At 40.6% G+C, this 20,129-nt stretch overlaps 1 protein-coding gene across 4 annotated transcripts in view; it reads right to left on the minus strand.

The window, feature by feature from the left end:
• Positions 1 to 447: 447 nt before the first annotated feature.
• LITAF (lipopolysaccharide induced TNF factor) overlaps positions 448 to 20,129 on the minus strand; it is a 58,333-nt gene continuing 38,651 nt past the window's right edge. For 2 of the 4 annotated variants that reach the window (XM_054041823.1, XM_054041821.1), the window contains exons 2-5: positions 10,297 to 10,435; positions 4,924 to 5,132; positions 4,360 to 4,516; positions 448 to 3,748 (exon numbers count right to left, since the gene is read on the minus strand). In XM_054041823.1, coding sequence (XP_053897798.1) covers positions 3,640 to 3,748; positions 4,360 to 4,516; positions 4,924 to 5,116 — 459 coding nt within the window. In that variant the 5' untranslated portion in view covers positions 5,117 to 5,132; positions 10,297 to 10,435 and the 3' untranslated portion in view covers positions 448 to 3,639. The remainder of the gene's footprint in view (positions 3,749 to 4,359; positions 4,517 to 4,923; positions 5,133 to 10,296; positions 10,436 to 20,129) is intronic. The other 2 variants (XM_054041825.1, XM_054041824.1) reach the window with 1 other exon arrangement.

Here is a 20,129-nt window from a genome sequence, read left to right on the forward strand (position 1 = left end):
CAGGGGGTTCAGGGGGCAGGGGACACAGGCTGGGGGCTGCTCTCTGGCCCCCTGACCCCAGGCAGGTGGAGGGCCGACAGCTCCCTGGGCTCCCCAGGCCGCTCTTACGCTGACTGGGCTCCAACTTCCAGCCTGGCCACGTGGAAGAGGAGGGGCAGAGGGCTAGGCCCGTGGCAAAAAGTGGATGGGCCATGGCCCCTTGGCCCCTCCCCGGTCAATTTACTGTTGTGGGTTTTGGAAATTTCTTTAGGGCAACCAATCACAAACAAACAAACAAACAAACTCACCTCTCTAGATTAATGCCAAAATGTTCCCACTTGGGACCTAAAGGTAGGCACCCACATTTGAGGAATACATGTATTTATCCCAAGAATCACCTCTCCAGCCCACATTTTCATACCCCTGCCAGATCCCCAGATGCAATATTTCATAACATTACAACAGTCACGCTGTACAAAAACCAAACACGATTTTATTGTAAAAGATATTCAGCAATAAAAACAGACAGTAACTTCAATGTAACCCAGAACACGAATGCATTTTACACACACACACACACACACACACACACACACTTCCTGCATTTCCTTGATACACTTATTCGGACACTGAAAATTGTTTTGGTCCAGTCTCTACATACACAAGAAACAGAATCTGAGGAACAATGCTCAGAACAAAGCCATAGAGGGGGTAGTAGATGGCTTTTGCAGGTGGTTTAGCAAGCCTAAATCAAGCTCAGAGAATCCTCCCACGCAATGAGCCTTATTCCGGTTCTGACAGGACAAAAAGAGATGTGGCAAACCGCTCTCTAAACAAAACCCAAATTCTGTGCCTTGTGAGAATGAGTAAATATTGTGGTGCCAGTACTTTAGGTTTTCCATGACGTCACTATGTAGGGATAGGGGAACTTAGGTGAATACTTCTTTGACAATGTATCTGTTGTTCGTTTGTTGAATAAACAGGGTTACCTATGTGGAAAAGGAGTGATGTGACCAAAGACAGGTACAATTTAAATCTGCCTCTTATCAGGCAAATGAATGAAGAGTTAAATAAGAAGTGTCACATGCTTTTTTGGCTCCATCTGTCTCAAAAACAAAACAAACACTGAGCCAAGAATTATATTTTGAGATGTGGATAAAATAAAGGCATGATGTGTCATTGTGACACATATAAGGTTATAAATTAGGATCAACAAATGTTTGTGTAAAGTATCTATCAATAGCCTGATTGCAAATTCTGAAATGCAGAATTTGCAGATATTTTAACAATTGAATTGCAGCTTTAGATCCATATCCTGCAAAATGCTGCGGGGCAAGCTGACCCACACTCCAGTGAACTGCAATGAGCTCAAGTTCCTCATGGGACAAGCTTCTAGGTCTCTAGTATTAGCATGTTACAGTCAATACAATGTGTGTGCAGAGAGTGAATATAAATTGGTATAATATTGCAAGTCAAACAGCACAGAATAGGTGAATATATCCAGTACCAGTGGGAAACAGTAGGAAAAACTACTTTAAATGTGAAAATAGTCAAAACAATGACACTGATTAGATTTGGGAAAAGCAGCATATTTGAAACTACAGAAAATTAAACTTACCCAACCACATATTTTAAAAAGAATATTTTGTTATTAGGGTAGTGTTGCTTCTGCTGATGTAGCAAGCTTTGAAAATAAGTCTTATGGAAAAAATAAAACAGTCAAACTGCAAAACAGAAAGCAGACTCTTCTATTTAGGTTACAATACAAAAACTTTAAATACTTGCATAAAACTGCTTTTCTGCTTTCCACAGAAGTCACCCCTACTGATGCTTCCTGGCACTATTGGGTATTGCTACTGTCATCAAGCTTTGGTTTTCTTGAGTTAAGGTAACCTCTGTCTACAGATTGTATATTACATGTGTGCTAACACCAAAAGGCAGAGAGTGTAAAGTACATAAGATAGTTTCAGCTCTAACTCCATTATTCTGTTGCCAGTTAGCTGCTACTATGGTAAATTCTTGTGGTGCAGCTAAATATCAGACCTGAAACTTTTTCTAAATATAGAAGTTCTTAAAACCACTTGCAAATTGAACCACAAAAAGCATAATCCGTTTAGAAAAATAAAGAAATAAAAGTCAGCTATGTATCTGTAGTACAATAGCAACTGCACTTCAATGTTAAAAGTTGTAATGTTTTTGGGAAAAAGTTACCTCTATTCTAAATATTTAGAGAGACTTTTTTTTTTTTTAAAGAATTATAGTTGCAATATTTATTGTTTACATGGGTTAATACAACTTTACAATCATAGCTCATATTTAAACTCAACTTCTAATGTTGCTTTTTTACACAGACCTCATTCAACCAAATCACAGCAAACACATTTGAACCTTCAGTGGTGGAATCATGCTCTACTTGACACAAGGAGCAGTGTTAGGCTGTAGTTTCTATCAGACAGTTCTACCCCAATCATGAGAAGTACTTCAACCTTCAGATACTCAAACCTCAATTCCTGTGATCAGTCTCTGGAAATTCTACCCATATTTCATTTTGGAAACTTCTCTTTCATTTGAAATATCACTATACAAGTCATCCAACTAGCACTCACTCAGTGAAACTCTTAACAAAAGAAGTTACCTTCTTAATGAAAAGATGTGATCAGATTACACCAATAGCAAGTAAAAAGTTATTTTGTTTTGATTTTTTTTAAAACATTTATGCAGATGGAATCCAAGCTTTATAAAATTAAAGGCCTGAGGGTGGTTTTTTTTTGTTTTGTTTTGTTTTTGTTTTTTTAAGGATTTACCATTTGGCTCATGTAATTATATTATAGGAAAGACAACACTGATAGAGCCATAGCTCTATCAGCATTTCCATTAGAAAGCTATTTTCACAGATTTATAACTCAGCAGTAAAAAAAAGAAAAATACACATACATATATTTATAAAAAAAATCCTGCACAAAAAACCACTCTGTGCAGTGTTAAAGGTCTGACTGAACTCACAAACAGCAAGGAAACTGGGAGACCATGTTGAGAAGCCATCTGACATGGTAGCCTGAGTGGGCTGGATTTGGTAAAGCAGCCTAAGGGAAAAGCCAAACTTCAGGCTATTTTTGGTTCTGTTTCTTTTAAAGGCAATATTTAAAAACAAATTTAAAGTGAATTTTAGTGCATGTAAAAGGTATCAGACTGACTACACTGGAGACCAGAAGTCCTTTTTAGCCACAGAATAGGACCATCACAGGCAGTCCCCTGCCAACCTGCTTCAATACTTTTCCAGAGGCATCACTTCTAGGCGTAAGAAGGTAAGTTTGCCTGCGTGCAAGTTCAGACCTTGGTCTCTGTGACACAGGTGCCAATCCACACGGGGAACTTTCTAATATTAACCGGACCCACACCATCAGCTATTTTGCATAAACCATAGAGGGACAACATTTGGTCACTACCAGCTTGACTAAGTGGCCTGTGAAGTGACAGACTATAGATCCCCTTACCAATCCTGAGTCCCCCTAAGCAGATTCTTACTATTAAAACAACAGTGAGATAAATCTTGATCCATTCTCAATGACAATGCACAGAGATCTTAATGAAGTTCAGAAAAAGCTTGAAAAGGTGCTGAACGATCTTGGACATCCATCTTCACTCAATATTTGATATCGCCTACAAACGCTTGTAGGTACCAAGGAGGGCTTGGCAGCTTGGACAATAGTGATCCACATCCTGGAGGGCATCAATACAGAAGGGAATGAAACAGCAACCAGCTACGCACCTGCAAAGATAAAACAGCATCCTTCGTTCTGCCTTCAATTCATGGCAAGTAACATTCTTCCATGTACAGTAGCTGCCAAACTGAAAATGGGATAGTGCAGCGCTAGGTAGAGCAATGCAGAGTTTGGCACTGTACTTCATTCTGTTTTTTAAGCAGGGCTTGTGAACCCTGCAGGGGTTGCATAGGTGAGAGTCACTGAGACCCTGAGGTGTCCCATTCACAGGAAGAGTAGCTAACCAAACCCAGCAGGTATGGAAAGACCATAAATCTACTGAAGTTGCTGACAGTTATGCCCAGGATTTTCTCTTCCCTCGTGTTAAAGGTCAAAGGGATTCTGAATGATTGCTCAGAGTGGGAGGGGGTTTTTTACATACATTCAGTGGAAACTTATCTCTGCATTATTAGCTTGTTTAAAAGGTTTTATGTTCAGATTTTAATAAAAACAAGACTGGGAGTTTCCTTCTCAGGCTGAGGGAGAGTAATGAAAGAGCCCCAGCAGGAGTAGGCTCCACCCCTTTCTGAGATCAGCTCCCCAGCCATTTTTTGAGCGATGGAAATGACATGTGTGGAGAGAATCACAAATTAGAGCATTACATGTTATATCAACATACCCCAGCAGGCAGAGGCTGCCACATGACAGCCAGGTCAGTGCTCCTGAAGTGTGCGAGAGACGTGTCACTATCATCTTGTTACAGGAGGGGCAGCACATCTGAACTGGGCGATCATAAAATGTTACTGGCTGCTGCACGTACACAGTCTGAACTGTAACTGAGCAAACAAAGAGAAAGGCTCTGTTTACCACAGTGTTAAAAAAAGAGAAAATTTCATGTCTAAACCAAAACACTGTGCATTAAAATACACTCAGTGCTGAGGGCACTATGAATTACAAGATACAAGGAAACCACACTGCTGCAATCAACGGAACAGTATCTTGTGATTTAGAAATAAACCTGGCTTCTAAGCAGTAGAAAGTCAGATGAGACAGTTATAAGTGATATCTTGAAAACATGCGAGATCCACTATGTACATTACATGGAACTAGAAGTGAGACAAAAGTCTTGTGGCTAAGGAGGAATATCTCTGCATCATGATTGCTACATGCCTGTATGGCATCTTGATTAGGGCCCCAAGGGGAAACTACAGATATAAAACACTGAACAGTATTTCAGACTTACTTGGATTAGGAGCTGGAACAGGTTGTGAAGGATACGGAGGAGGATTCATACTCTTCATGTTCGGGCCATACCCAGATTCCGGGGCAGGGTAAGGAGGGTAAGTGTTTATTCCTGTTGTCTCTTCATATGTAGGGGGTGCTGATGGGATTGGGTAGCCACTGGGAGCTGGCAGATGGGATGCTGGAGCAGACATTGTGTCTAAAACAAAACTGGAAAACAGACAATGTACAAGCTGTTCAGGGAATAAAAGTTTCAGTACAGGGTACATTCAGATAACAAGTAAGAAGGTGGCTGGCTGGCAGACAAACATTTTATTCAGAGTAATAAATCTGAGCAGGGTTTGTTTGTCTGTCTTATTTTTAAAGATTTAAAAATTATTCTTTAGAGATTTTTTTATACAGTGCCTCTCCTCATCCTAAAAAAACTATTTCCAGAATAATTTTACAGTTTTTCCCAGCCTTCCTTCTTTTTTAATTGAAGATGCTGTAAGAGGCAGATCCAGCATTTTTACTAACATAGCAGGCTAGCAACCTGTCCCCTCCACCTCCTGTAATTTCTCTTATTTGGAGCTCAAATCCTCCTGGTGCTACATGCCATCAACCAATCACCCAGGACATGCTTAGCACACTGGATTCAACTCAACCCCAGTGCTGCGTCATTAAAATCACATTTAAAATATGATCCTTGACCTTTCAAGGGTTTTCAATTTTACCACACTTGCTGTTTGCCAAAACAAAGCGTTTTTACACTCAACCCAAGAGATGGAGATAAGTTTTGTACTGAAAACAATGATTAAATGGTCATAAAAATAAACTTATGACATCAACGTGGAATTATTTCCCTGTACACACACACACCCTTCTTTTCATGCTGGCCCTGCGGGAGGGGCACTCTATGGAGTGTAGAATGGGGGGCTCTGTAAGGGATGATACTATGGTGGCGGGAGAGAGGACTTATGGGATGTGGCGCTCTACAGGGGCGGTACCGGGGTCTCCTAGGAGTCTTGCTGGCAGTGACACCAAGGCGGCTGTACCAGGCACTGCCACGGGCAGAGGCACCCCTAGCTGGGACAGGCGCAGCCCTGGGCGGTTTCGAGGCTCTTGAGGATGGGGCCATAGGAGATTGGGCGCGTTGCTACATGTGGGGAGGGGGAGGGCGGTTCCTGATCCCAGAGACAGTGCAGTGAAGTCGTGCCTGTGCAGTGGGGCTCTGCAGGCTGGAAGATGGTGCTCATGAAGGGAATTGAGAGTCGGGGGGTGGGGAGCGCTAGGCAGGCGGAGCAGGGCAAGCCCCTGACATCACTGCCTGGCAGGAAATCGAGGGCTGGATAAAAACATCTGACGGGCCATAAGCGGCCCGTAGTTTGCACACCCCGATATAGACCTTATAGCAGCACAGCCGCAACTGTAAGGCTTCTTGTGTGGCTGCTTCATGCAGTCCTGCCAGCATAATTAAGCCACCTTCAGCAAGCAGCGGTAGCTATGTCGGTGGGAGATGCTCTCCCACCAACATAGTGCTGTCCACACTGGCCCTTTTGCCGGTGAAACATGTATCGGTGTGGGGGGGGGAGGGGAGGGAGGTAGTTTCCTCCACATCCCTAACCGATAAACAGTTTAGCCAATGAAAAGGCTTTGTCTACACTAGCACAAGTTTTAAGAGTCCCTCTTCTCCTCCCAAAGATTTCTGAAGACTCGTCTATTAGATCAAACATCCCAGCTATGACAGCCTTCTAGTCTATACTTGTTCCAAGTCACTGTGTCTACACTGAAGCACTGCAGCTGTGGCACTGTAGTAATTTAAGTTTAGCCATAGGCAAGTTGCATAACACTTAAATTTGATTTCAAGAAGTGGAAAGAATGATCACCCTCTCTGGTAATGTGCCATGAGAGACAGGGCTTTGTAGCATCTGTGTGTGGCCAACGATTTTTCCATTGCCTGCCCAATATTTGTGTGGACAAAATATTTTTCATTCGGCTCTATCAAGCTATAATTTAAGAATTTTACACTTGTGTTTGGGGGGGGGCGTAAAAAGTTTTATATGGACCACTTCAAAAGTCGACAATTTCTAGGCCTTCTGAATAAATTAAGGCCCCAATCCACAACAAGCTCCCTGTGCCCACACGGAGCTCACTGCTAGATTAGGGCCTAAAACTATTTGAAAGCCCAATGGCCTCATACAACTGACTGCTTCTAAGAGACTTTCCTACCTCTGAAATTGGTGAGTCAGATAATCAGATGTTAACCAGGGGGAGAGGGAGGGGGGGAAAATCGATAAAGTAGCTGACATTAATACAAACCATGATTAGATGCTAATTAGAACTCTGAGCTCATGGCAACAATTTCAACAGCACTTTTTCAATATTCCATTTTAGCTCAAACTAGATTGGGCTGTCACATGGATTACTGATACAGTCTACCAGTGCTCAGCACTACTTAGACATTGCATGCAAGTTCAAGGACATCAGTGACATGTAAAGATCTTTTTTTATTTTCCCTTTTTTCTTAAAGGCCAGCAAGGCCTCAAGCAACTGCACATACTTTAAATGCTTCAAAATCCAGAAGTGGGAGCAGTAGCTTGATTGTGAGAAATGAGGATGAAGGTAAGTGGGAGTGTGTAGGAAGGATAGGGGAAAGGTATTAACTAACTGCTGTTCAAAAAAATCAAGCCAACTCAAACCATGTTAAAAATCAGATCCTATATAACCCTGCTGAATTAGAACAACATTTTAAGAGCTACACCTCTACCTCGACATAACGCTGTCCTTGGGAGCCAAAAAATCTTACCGTGTTATATCGAACTTGCTTTGATCCACCGGAGTGCACAGCCCCGCCCCCCCGGAGCACTGCTTTACCGCGTTATATCCGAATTTGTGTTATATTGGGTCGCGTTATATCAGGGTAGAGGTGTATTTATATTTTGGGGAGAAGCTCATTATCTAAAAAGAGCATACAAAGAGTCTCTCTGGAGAGAAGAAAAATCAACACCAGTTTTGGATTGAACAAACCCTTAACTCACTTTGTGGGTTAAGTTAAACAGGAACAAGACCCCCTTATTCCAGAATAAGTGTTCTTATATGGAGTTTCTCAGGAACCGCTCTTCCTTCATTTGTAAATGTGCGTCACTGCCATTTAAGTGTTATGTTCTTATTCTGTTTATTGTTGCCCATTACTGGGGCTTCAGATACATAAACAGAAGCTGCTCTTCCTGCTTGAGTCTTTCAGGGGTCTTGTCTATATTCAAAGCTGGATTAAAGTTTAAAAATGCTTTGGTTTAAAAGAACAATGTAGTAAAAAACTGGTAAAAAACTGGTGAAAAACCCTGACTGCGCACTCAATTAGATTCAAACCTTGTAGCAACTGGGCTTCATTTTTTAAAAAAGTGTCCACAGACTGTTGCGAACAATGTTGCAGTGGTTTTAACAACAGATTTAATTAAACAATGACAAAAAGCCACACATCTTTAGTTAAACCAATGCATTTTTTAATGCTTGCCTACTGTAACAAAAATAAATTTCAAGGTAGTAAATATTGATATGAATAAAGTTTGAAGGACAGACTATAAAAAGAACAAAAATCTCATAGCCTCAAGATAGGCATACATTTCTTGGGGTTTATTCATTAAGCTTGACTTAGATGAAAGCTGGACATTAGGATTTTTCTCTATTGTTGCTGTTCACCAGTTCACATGGCCTCATATCAGTAAAAGCATGCCCAGTTTTACATGGATGTGGTATAACATGTCATAACATGTCTTTAGTAGGTCAGGTAGGTGCAAATGAGAAATCTAGAAGCCCATACATTCCTCAGATGAAGTAATATAGGGATTTTTTTTTTTAATTAAGTGGATCAGGTTTGTAAGAGATTTGATATCACCAACCTCAAGATAAAAATATATGGTGAACAAGCAAATTAAAATATCCTGATTGTGGATACTCTATACAGCTTCCCTTTCTTGTATCATAGCATCTAGAGGCTCCAAGCCATGGACCTTGATTCAACAAATTCTGGTTCCAGGTGCTTAGTTAGTGACTGCCACCAGCTCTGTGGTTTGACTTTCTTTAAAAGATCAGCAGCAATCATGTACTGCTTAATACTTTATTTAAATTGTAATAGATTATAGCACACCATATAGGGTGAGAGAAATATTTACATTGGCAAAGTTTATGAGGGGGAGAGCAAAAAAGAAAGGGAAGAAGAATTAGAGATACAGGTGTATATCTGAAAGAAATGGCACAAGAACTAACAGAAATCAAAGAGAGGATAGATAGATACTCAGCAGGAAGACAATGAGAGTAAGTTGCGGGGAAGGAGGAGGAAGAGGAGGGAGGGAGGGAGCAGCCATTACCACAAAGCACAGAAGTTCAAGTACCTATGCTCCATAGTACACAATAATAGTGAACTCAATGACAAACTTATGAACAGAAGAAGAAAGGCATGGACTAAACGGAGAGAAGTGGTAGAAGAATGCCTATTAAACTGAAAAGATTTACAAGACAGTAATTAGGCCTGCTCTTTGGTATGACTCTGAATACTGGGCACTGAGAAAGAGACAGGATCAGATCTGGAGTACAGATCTGTAAATGTTAAGACAGATGCCTAAGGTTACAAGGAGGGACCATGTTCAGAACAAACATTAGGGGAAGTGTGAAGGTGGTACCAATTATAGAAAAGCTGAGGGAATCCAGGGTTAGATGGTTTGGGCATGTGAAAAGACAAAGAATAAATAGAAAACAGGCTGTTACACTGAGAAGAGAAGGGTTAGAAGACCTAAAACTAGATGGATGGATGTCATTCGAAAGGATTTGATCTGCTGCAGAGATTCTGAGGAACAGACTAGAATGGAGAAGAACTCAAAAGAGAGATGACCCTATGTGGATTGGATTAATGTTAGAAGAACAAATTACACTAAGATTATGCATTAACATAGGTTTATATTTTTAAAATCTATTTGAAATCATGACAATCTATTTAGTTTAAATAAGGATATTTTATATAAAAAGATTAATTTTTATGCCCCGATAGATGTCCCAATGTTTTACTTAGGTTTCCACTCATTCATCCAAAACATTTTACATTATATACCATAGCTTATCTTGGAACTCAACATGCTTTTACTGCTATTTACATATAACACATCACAGACATTCACCCACTTGTGGAGTGAATGGCAACAGTAAAAACATTGCCCAAGTTTGGAAAGGAGAAGATATTTTGTCCAGAAACACCACAGCAAGCTCCGATTTAGAAGTCCCAGGAGATCTTAAGCATCATTCAGAGCAGGCAGGACTTGAGTTTCTAGCAACATTTTAATGGACTGAGAGTTGGGATATATGAAGTGAGGCATTCATTTAATTCAAAGAGAAATTATCTTACCTGAAAGAAATAAGCAGGCTCAGTGATGAATGGGTGGCAAAGGTAGAAATAGAACTGGGAGTCCTGTCTCCGAGTCCTCAAAAAAAGCTCTTTCCATATAATGATTCAGATAGCCAAGGTGGTGGTGAAAGGCAATAGACTATATAAATGGCAAAGGATAAAGGAGACAGTAGAAAGGTATCAGTTTAGCACAGTGACCCACAGTGCTATTTTTAAGTTGTGTATGCAAATTAAGCTATATTAAATGATCCAAAACTAGAATATACAAAAATATTCTAACAGTAGAATACAGACTAAATGTAAGACTGGATCTACTTTCACACTGATGCACAGACAGTTCCCTTCCACTTTAATACATTTTATACACATATGCCCTTAAATCAGTGGCACAAAATAATGGACAAACTGTAGCTCCTTTGTGCAGGCTATCACTTCTCCTCAGCTTCCAATCTATGGAACCATGGGTAGGAGGCAAGGGCCAAAGGTTCTGGCCTCTGTCCCTCCATAATCGTCTGCAGTCTCCCCGCCCCCGGCCATAGTGCCACTGACTCACTACACCCAAGTATGCTGTGGTACTTGGTGGAGATTAATTACTGAGTGCTCTGCGGAGAGTTAGTAGGGCAGCATAAAATCCACCTACCCCAACTTTTCTTGTTAATTGTATTTAAGGAATCATAACTACTCCCTGCTGCCCTGACTCTCCAGCCCTGCCCATTTTCCCCCAGGCCCAGATCCCTCTATGCCTTTGGGAGAGTGAAAAGATTGTTTATGGGGAGGAGGCAGCATCCCTTTAAGTCTTTCCACCCAGACAGGCTCCCACTACAGATGTGTTTCTCTGCACACCACAAAAGTCACTGAACTGAGGGGGGTAGGCAAGGCTGTTAAACCACAACACTGATGAGTAGCTCCACTCAAACTAAAACTAACACTTATTCCGATTAGCTACTACATTAAATATAAACAGCTGAATGCCAACCGACAAATCCTACTCTAGGGAGTGACACACAAAGATACTCCTCTCCCATGACGAGTATGAAAAGGAGGTTGTGAAACTTTCATAACCATACTCAAGCCTGGTGACGATACATCTGTGGGTGGGAACAGTTTGAAACAATTCAAAACCAGACAAATCCTGAGTAGTTATGATTCTCCTTCCCGCTAAATAAGATGGTACTTTCAGATGAGTTTAGATTGGAGGTTTGAGTTCATGCAAGCCCAGAATCTCCAAGCAAGTTCCCAGGATATAAACCTATGCAATCTGAAGCCAAGAACAGGGTTCAAATTCACATCCTAAGCTGAAACTGCTGACTTTAATAAGCGAGAGCTTCTGCTGGCCACACCTCACAGAAATGTGAGGCACCTTGTTACACAATCTAGTTGTCTAGCTATTGGAGACATTAAAACCTTTAGGGGAAAATTATCCCCAAAGAGCCATAACTTATTAACTAAGGATTTATTGCTGAAGTCCAGATTCTTGAAGCATTTCCATCAGACCCAGTTTATCAAGGATTTACAACAGATACAAAAAGTCCTCAGGATAAAACTTGACTTGGTAACTATGAGTTGGCTGAAAGGCACCTGTGCACAATGGAGTGAAACTCAGCAATGCTATGCTTTGATAAGCACACACACAGTATTTTTCAATCGTGTCAGTTTAACAATTAAAAAGCCCTCTGAATCCTTATTAAAGTGGAGACCAAGGCTTGTCTACATAGTTTTTGTAACACTAACTACATGCATTTATCTTGATTAAGAAAAGGTGTGGGTTTTGTTTTTTTAAGTTGCTAACTTGAACTAGTTTTAAGTTGTAAAACCCTAGTGGAGACAAAGGAAAGGGTATTGGTCACTCAGGGAGAGAGGGAGGAAGAGATACACAACATGGATACAGTTTAAGTAGCACAGAAACCATAAAGACAAGGTCTAACATGTCTGAAACAATGGCTCTGCTGTAATCTATGCTCATCCCTAACATATAACATGGCCAGTTAATTCTAACATTAGCCTGTGGCCTTGTCTTCACTAAAAAGCCCGGTGGTAGACTGGTTTTTACCATGACCTGCTAACACACATGAAGACTACAAACTGCCTTGTCCACACTTGGGCTTAGTCCCACATGGCTACATGTACCTCAGTCAAGGGTGTGAGGGAACCACCTCCCTACACACACACATACCCCAGACCAACACAGTTATGCCAACCTAACCCCCCAGCGTGGACACAGCTATGTTGACATAGCTACACTGATGGAATGCTTATCTTTCTTTGGGGAAGCAGTGTTCCTACACTGACAGAAAACCCCTTTTCTTGGCGTAGGCTGTGCTTACGCTACAGGGTTGTGCCCACATAGCCATGCCAGTATGGTCTCCGTAGTATACACATGGCCTAAGATTTACTATGTATTAGTAACCAGGTTAGCCAACACATGGTAAAGAAACTTTCCTTATGTAGATGCACACTGCAGCTTACCAGGGCTTTTTAATCATGTTTAGCTGAATTGACAGAGCCCGTCTCACTGGGAAAAGGAAAAAAAAATGCACTCTTTATCATCTGCGAAGACAGGACTCAAATGTGTACTGTGGGAAGCCAACAGCAAAGAGAGGAAGAAAGGAATCAGGAAGTGCAGAGGTACATACAAATATTGATTGTAGTAACCGCCAAAAGCTGAAAGAGACAGGCTTAGTTTCAGGACGGGGAGGAACAGGTCAGAAGTGAAAAGGAAGAACTGAGTCACTGACTTAACCTTTAATCCATAATTATTGGTTGGGCTGGTTTCCCAATCTGGTTTCAGTCTGTATATATTTTAAACAATTACATGGTTTACGATGATTCGATAACACAATTCAAGAGCTGGAAAGAGGATAATACATTCTTTATGAAGAATTGTTTTTTGTTTTTTTTTTTTAAAGTTAATGAACAAATAAGTGGCTAAAGGATTTTTGTCAGATTACACCAATATTTATATTTTAAATGTCTTTTACATTTTAAAATATTAAAATTGAAGCAATCTTTAAAAAAAGTCTCCATTATTTATGGGTTGGGGGTTGTTTGCGTTTTTACTTAAAAACAGCAACTAGTAACAGTATTTCATAGGGTTGGAAGGGACCTCAGGAGGTCATCTAGTCCAACCTCTGCTCAAAGCAGGACCTAATCTCCAACTAAATCATCCCAGCCAGGACTTTGTCAAGCCTGACCTTAAAAACCATTAAGGAAGGAGATTCCACCACCTCCCCAGTGCTTCACTACCCTCCTAGTGAAAAAGTTTGTCCTAATATCCCACCTAAACCTCCCCCACTGCAACTTGAGACCATTACTCCTTGTTCTGTCATCTGGTACCACTGAGAACAGTCTAGATCCATCTTCTTTGGAACCCCCTTTCAGATAGTTGAAAGCAGCTATCAAATCCCCCCTCATTCTTCTCTTCTGCAGACTAAACAATCCCGTTCCATCAGCCTCTCCTCATAAGTCATGTGCTCCACCCCACTAATCATTTTTGTTGCCCTTCACTGGACTCTTTCCACTTTTTCCACATCCTTCTTGTAGTGTGGGACCCCAAACTGGACACAGTACTCCAGATGAGGGCTCACCAATGCTGAATAGAGGGGAATGATCACATCCCTCAATCTGTCGGCAATGCTCCTACTAATACAACCCAAAATGTCGTTAGCCTTCTTGGCAACAAAGGCACACTGTTGACTCATATCCGGCTTCTCGTCCACTGTAACCCCTAGGTTCTTTTCTGCAGAACTGCTGCCTGGCCAGTCTGTAGCAGTGCATAGGATTCTTCCGTCCTAAGTGCAGGACTCTGCACTTGTCCTTGTTGAACCTCATCAGATTTCTTTTGGACCAATCCTCTAATTTGTCTAGGTCCCTCTGTATCCTATCCCTACTCTCCAGCGTATCTACCACTCCTCCCAGGAGGAGTGCAATCCACACCATCCTCCAGATCATTAATGAAGATACTGAACAAAACCGGCCCCAGGACCGACCCTTGGGGCACTCCGCTTGATACCAGCTGCCAACTAGACATGGAGCCATTGATCACTACCCGTTGAGCCCGACAATCTAGCCAGCTTTCTATCCACCTTATAGTCCATTCATCCAGCCCAGACTTCTTTAACTTGTCATGAGACAATTTGTTTATAGACTATTTCACTTCCAGCTCTTGTACTAACACAATGCTACAATGTTTGGATGTAGATACTCCCCCTTGCTGTGTTTGCAAGCCAAACTAAAAATTGGTTTATAACGTTTTTTGGGGTTTTTTTTAGTTCTGTCATATATTTTTAGAAAAATACATAAAGCTTAACGTACTAATTATCAATCTTGAAGGGGCACTGTCATAATCACCAACTACTGCTGTAATTACATTGGTAAGAGGAAAAATGCCAGCTTATTTTGTTGGAGTTATACCAGAGATGTACTGGACCATAGTGTGTAAAAGTTGATTTGACCAAAGATTACACTGCTATCAAAATATGGACGATTAAGAAAAAGGTAAAGCCTGTATTTCTTAAATCATTTGTCTCTGTGCATAAGAATATTTAGCCTCTGTTTGAGAGCAGACATGCAACTTGCTTTGTGTCTGTGCATAACTGGAGTGAAGCCTTTTACATAAGGCTAGGAGGATATTCTCCTATGATCGTTAATTTTGTTGTTGCTCTCAGGTATAGCAACACAGATCAGAGACTTGCTTGCTGCTGGTGGCAGGGAATAGAAAACAGCAACAAACTCTCTTCATGAAAAGACTAATTTTCATACACAGTTTCCCGCTCTCCCGTAATAAGGTCCAATTCAACATTCTGATTCTATTAAATTATTTTTTATTACATTTCTTTTCTACCTGTCTTTGCTTCAAACTGACAGCTTTGCGGGGTTGTTCAGTTGGTTTTTTAAAACACTTCTCAGAAAGCAGAGAATGACCACACCTCCTTTACAGAAGTCTGTGCATTCCTCTTGTTAATCAAACATGCAGCTCAAGAGAAACTTAATACACACAGTCTAGCTTGTAAAGAGCAATGCTTGTAAACAAGCCAGTTCAAAAAACAAGTGACAAAAGCAAAATGAGGCATGTGCTTAATGTTGTGTCTTCTATATGGTTTGGAAGAGACAACATATTATGGCATGCAGGGAACAGTAACAGGCACCTCAGCCGTACCTAGGATAGGCTGCCAATAGTCTGCCTGAAGTGTTCAGATCTGTTTAAGATTCTCCCATTAATGCAAGAGCAGAAGGTCAGACTAGTTGATCATGATGGACCCGTCCCGTCTAACTTTACAGTCTAAGTCTTTAAGCATAAAATGCTGCTTTTTCAGATTTCATAAAATAAGCGTTCTTCCCCTAAGGAAAGCTCTCATTTGAAAATCCATTAGAGCCAATGGTCCTCTGCTCCAGACCACTGTACTTGATTCAATATGGGCCAGCCATCCTGAAATTCCCTCTCTGTACTTTAAGATTAAGCTGGTGCAATTTTAAAGTCAGGGAAAGAAGATACTTTTGTTCATTAGGCTTCAAAAAAGTTCCTTTTATATATTTTAATATCCAGGCCCTCCTAGTGGACTTTTGCTTAAATGTTTTATTTGTTGCATCAAAAAAGGCAAGCCACAGACTCGAACTCCCCAGGAATGTGTGTCTTGCTGTGTATATCACAAAGAAACTCAAGTACACATAATGGTGTGAAAGAATTTGGCCCATGCAGATCGTTGCACATTTGTTAAACAGGAAGGAAAGTTGTGGGAGGGACTGTTTTGTTTGTTTGTTTTGGGGGAGAGGGGGATTTCCTATCTAGGAAAAACACACTGTGAGAACACTGGTGGAATCTTTAAACTACACACACCTGGCCAGGAAGTCCTAACTGGAAGGAAACCGAAGCTGTGGCCAGGTGAACTTTACTAGAAGGAAAAAAAAAGGCATTGTGAATGAGTCAGAAATAACTAATGTAGAATTTTCCCCACAGGAACCGTAAGCAGTGAAGATAATCTCTTAGTAAAATGGAGGAGGGGAACACAAACTCCAAAATACAAAGCCCAAACAAACCAGGGAGGGGGCATATATATGTTTAAACACTATGGCCTGATTCACCTTACACCAACAATGGTGTAAATTAAGATTTACTTGAAGTCAATTGAGTTGCACTAGCATAAAAGTTTGGTGTGCTAGGAAAATCCACCCTTTAGATTTAGTGGGTCCAGTTTTCCTGTCACTTGCATTAGTTAGGAATCACACATGCTGCACAAGTGGGATGGAGAGTAGCCTGATCTGGCCAGCTGAGAATTCCCCCAGGGAAGCTCTCTGGTGGGGCAGAGCCAGTGTCGTTGGCCCAGTCACCACCCCCTCACTTATTCTCAGTATAGCCAGAGCTGATAGCATTTTGACTGTACTCAGCTAGTACAAAGGCATAAGATCCATTGCCAGCTAGCATAAATTTAGTACCTCCCAGACTACTCTAATCTATACCAGGGCAGTGTAAATTGGCCCTGATAATCCAGAAGCTGTGCTGTCTATTAGCCAATTACATTAGTAAGGGGGCACACATGGAAACATGACACAGTGGAGATTCTGGGCGAGTGCATGGATGCCAAGAGGAAATACAATTTCACAACTGGACCTGACTTTTTCCAATATTTCACAAGAGGAAATACAAACAATATTCAGCATGACCTGATTTAATGTACACAACAACCATCAACCAATTACAAGCAAGGAGCTCTAAGTGAGACAGATACTAATACTTCACTTGTTACTGGAATTAGTTTTTGATGTTTACATTTTCCTGAGCAAGAATCAAGCCCCTTCATATTAAATCTCCGGTTCCAAAATAGAAAGCAGACTAAGGCTTTGTAATATTCTCCCTGAAAGCTAAGGCAAGTGACTTCCCCGGGGATATTTTGAAAAGCAACGCTTCCACAAGCAACCGTCTTAAAGAGCAACATGATTTGGGACAAGTAATGAAGTCTGGGAAGCATTAATGGTCTGTATCAGACAACAACAATAAGTGTTACATGCTGCACCACAATCAGAAAAAGAAGCTTTTGATTTTAAAAATGATCTACTAGTATTCTGTCACCAGTTCAGACATCTTCATCCATGAGTTACTTTGCACTTAGAGAGGCTTTTTACCAGAGGATCTCAAAATACTTTATCATTAAATCTCACAGCATTCACATATAGTAAATAAGTGACAGAGAGAGATCTTTCATCCACCACTGGCATGTAATGCAGCAATTTCACAGCATATGTCAACATTATCTTTGCTTTTGTCTACAATTTTAATCTTAATCCAATTGAAGCAGCAGGGGAGAAATGTAGTCACCCAAATTGGAATTCAGCCAACACAAGTGATAAAAAACACCCTCTGAAAGTTACCATGGCATCTTTATATGTAAAAGGTCCTTGCCACTTGCTATTATTGTGTCATACGTAAAAGGGTAGTTTCCGCAGTTCATTGCCTGCTGGCACAACACTGGGACAGTGGGAGGATTTGCCACCTACTGTGCTACCACCACCATCACTTCCATAGGAAGTATGATCTTTGGAGGTCTCCCAGACAATTTGCTGATTCAGCGCAACCCTGCTTGGCTCATAAGAGCTGACACTATCCTAGCACAGTTGGATTGAGTATGCAGAATGAAGTGTTAAATCGCAAACAACGATTTTGTGGAAGTTTTTTGTTTGTTTTAAATAAACCATTTGCTTTCTTCAAGCTTCTGGGGCAGGATTCAGGAGGAATTTAAAGTATTGCTTTAGTATTTTCCTTATGTCTACATACCCATCTCTGAAGCCAGATCTCCTCAATAAGTTAAAGATGTCTAAACATATTTTGGCACAGTGTAGAAAGAGTTGAGCAAATAAAAAATATTTCATGCTTAAAAGTTTGGCTTATGTTAGAGAAGCTCTCAAGTAATGCAAATTATGCCAATGGCTTGTCATGCAAATTTATCAGGCAATTATGGAACTCCACTCACTTCCAAGGATAAGAAATTCTCTAAAACATTCCTGATTACTTGCTCTTGTGGGAGAGTTCAGCAAAATAGGAATGTTTAAGAGAAATTCTATATCTATCTGTCACAAGTTTGCGGCCTTAACTTGGTTATATTAACTTGGTTATACAGGATAATGTACCAAACTGCAACAGTGAAAGAATGATAGCATGCCAAAAATACATCACTCAGGATGGCACCAGTAGTCAGTTTTCTTCTTTAAATCAACTGTGAGAGAAAGGCTTATTAAATAAAGTGGTTTTGTATTTGCTCCAGGTATGAATTTACAGTAGTGTCTTTTCTTAGAAATGCCACATGTGCCATCCTCAGGACACCAAACAAAACTTCAGATACAGCTGATGTTACAGTATCTACAGTGTCAGAACAGATATACAGTATTGGTTTCTGGTATTCCCCATCATCATGCTAGATGATGATGGTTCCTACTCCACAGAGCCCAATCTAAAGATTAATAGAAAAAGACTAATTAAATGAAAAATGACAAGCAAAGGGGCCAAGGTGATTGGACGTATCTCCATACTACTATGTTTTTGATAACGGAATGCGTGTTTTGTAGATTTTCCCCAATTGCCTACTAGAATTGAGTTGATTAAATAATAGCATGGTTGCAGGGTATCATGGCAGAAATGAGTCTGCATTCATATCCCGCCTGAAGGGAAGGTAGTAACTTCCAGACCAGTACAAGTAAGTACCGAGCCTGATCAACATTTAAAAGCTTAAGTCGGTATAAGTAGTGTGCTCAGGGGTGTAAAAAAATCCACACCTGAGTGCTGTAACTACACCAGCCTAACCGAAGCATAGATGCAAAACAGGTCAACAGAAGAATGCTTCCTTCAACCTAACTACCATTGCTCAGAAAGGCGGTGTTCCTACAGTGACGGAAAACCCCCTTCTATTGCTATAGTCTGCATCCACTCTACAGGGGCATAGCTATGGCACTGCAGCACCTGTAGACATGGCCTCAGAGTCTGTCTAAATCCTGGCCTACTGTTCTCTTCACCATAGAAGCAAAAAGTTCCCCTGATGACTAAAATGAAAAGCTGCACATTTACTGTACCTTTACCAGCTGTCCCCGATCACAGCTATTTTTACAACACAGTGGCATTAGTATTCTTGAGCCTGTAGCCATAATGCTCTAGGATTCCCAATTATTAAACAAAAAGGAGTGTATTTCTTTTCATGCTCTCAACTATCTGCAAGTACTGCAACCTTTCATTAATGGGGATTTTTTAAATAAAAGTTAACTTTATTAACAGCAACACTAGTGTCTTCCTGGACAAGAGAATAAAGCAGATAGATAATCTGCCATAATCACTTTTAAAGATATCAATTTTTAAAAAGTTATATTCATACAGAATTAATCCAATAGGACCAAAAATAACTTCTCTTAAGACCACTGGAAGAAAGCATTTACTTGTACTTTTATTGTGTGAAATTCAGCTTCAGAAATAGAAGTGAATTTAAATTTGCTAAGAGACTGTTCTTATATACAATATGAAAAAAGATGTTAAAAAAAAGCTAATGAAAATAATTTCTACCCTTTAACAGATTCCAAAATACTAACTGGTAAAGAACATCCTACCAACATGGGTAGTTACTGGTTGCCCACACACATTCTCCTGTTGCTTTAACTGAACATCATATTCCTCACTTCTTGTGCCTTGTGTCTGGGGTTGCTGGCTCTGTTACAATAGCTGCCACATTTCAGGTAGTCATGCTGGTGTATTCTAGTAATGGGTGATAGTTTTCTTGTATGTGTATGGTAGTTCTATAAAGCATTTTGTGGTATTTACTGACAGTACATGCCATCTTTCACAGGCCTCACTTTTTTTCTGG

This window comes from Malaclemys terrapin, chromosome 10 (assembly GCF_027887155.1).
Source record: "Malaclemys terrapin pileata isolate rMalTer1 chromosome 10, rMalTer1.hap1, whole genome shotgun sequence".
Taxonomy (NCBI): Eukaryota; Metazoa; Chordata; order Testudines; family Emydidae; genus Malaclemys; species Malaclemys terrapin.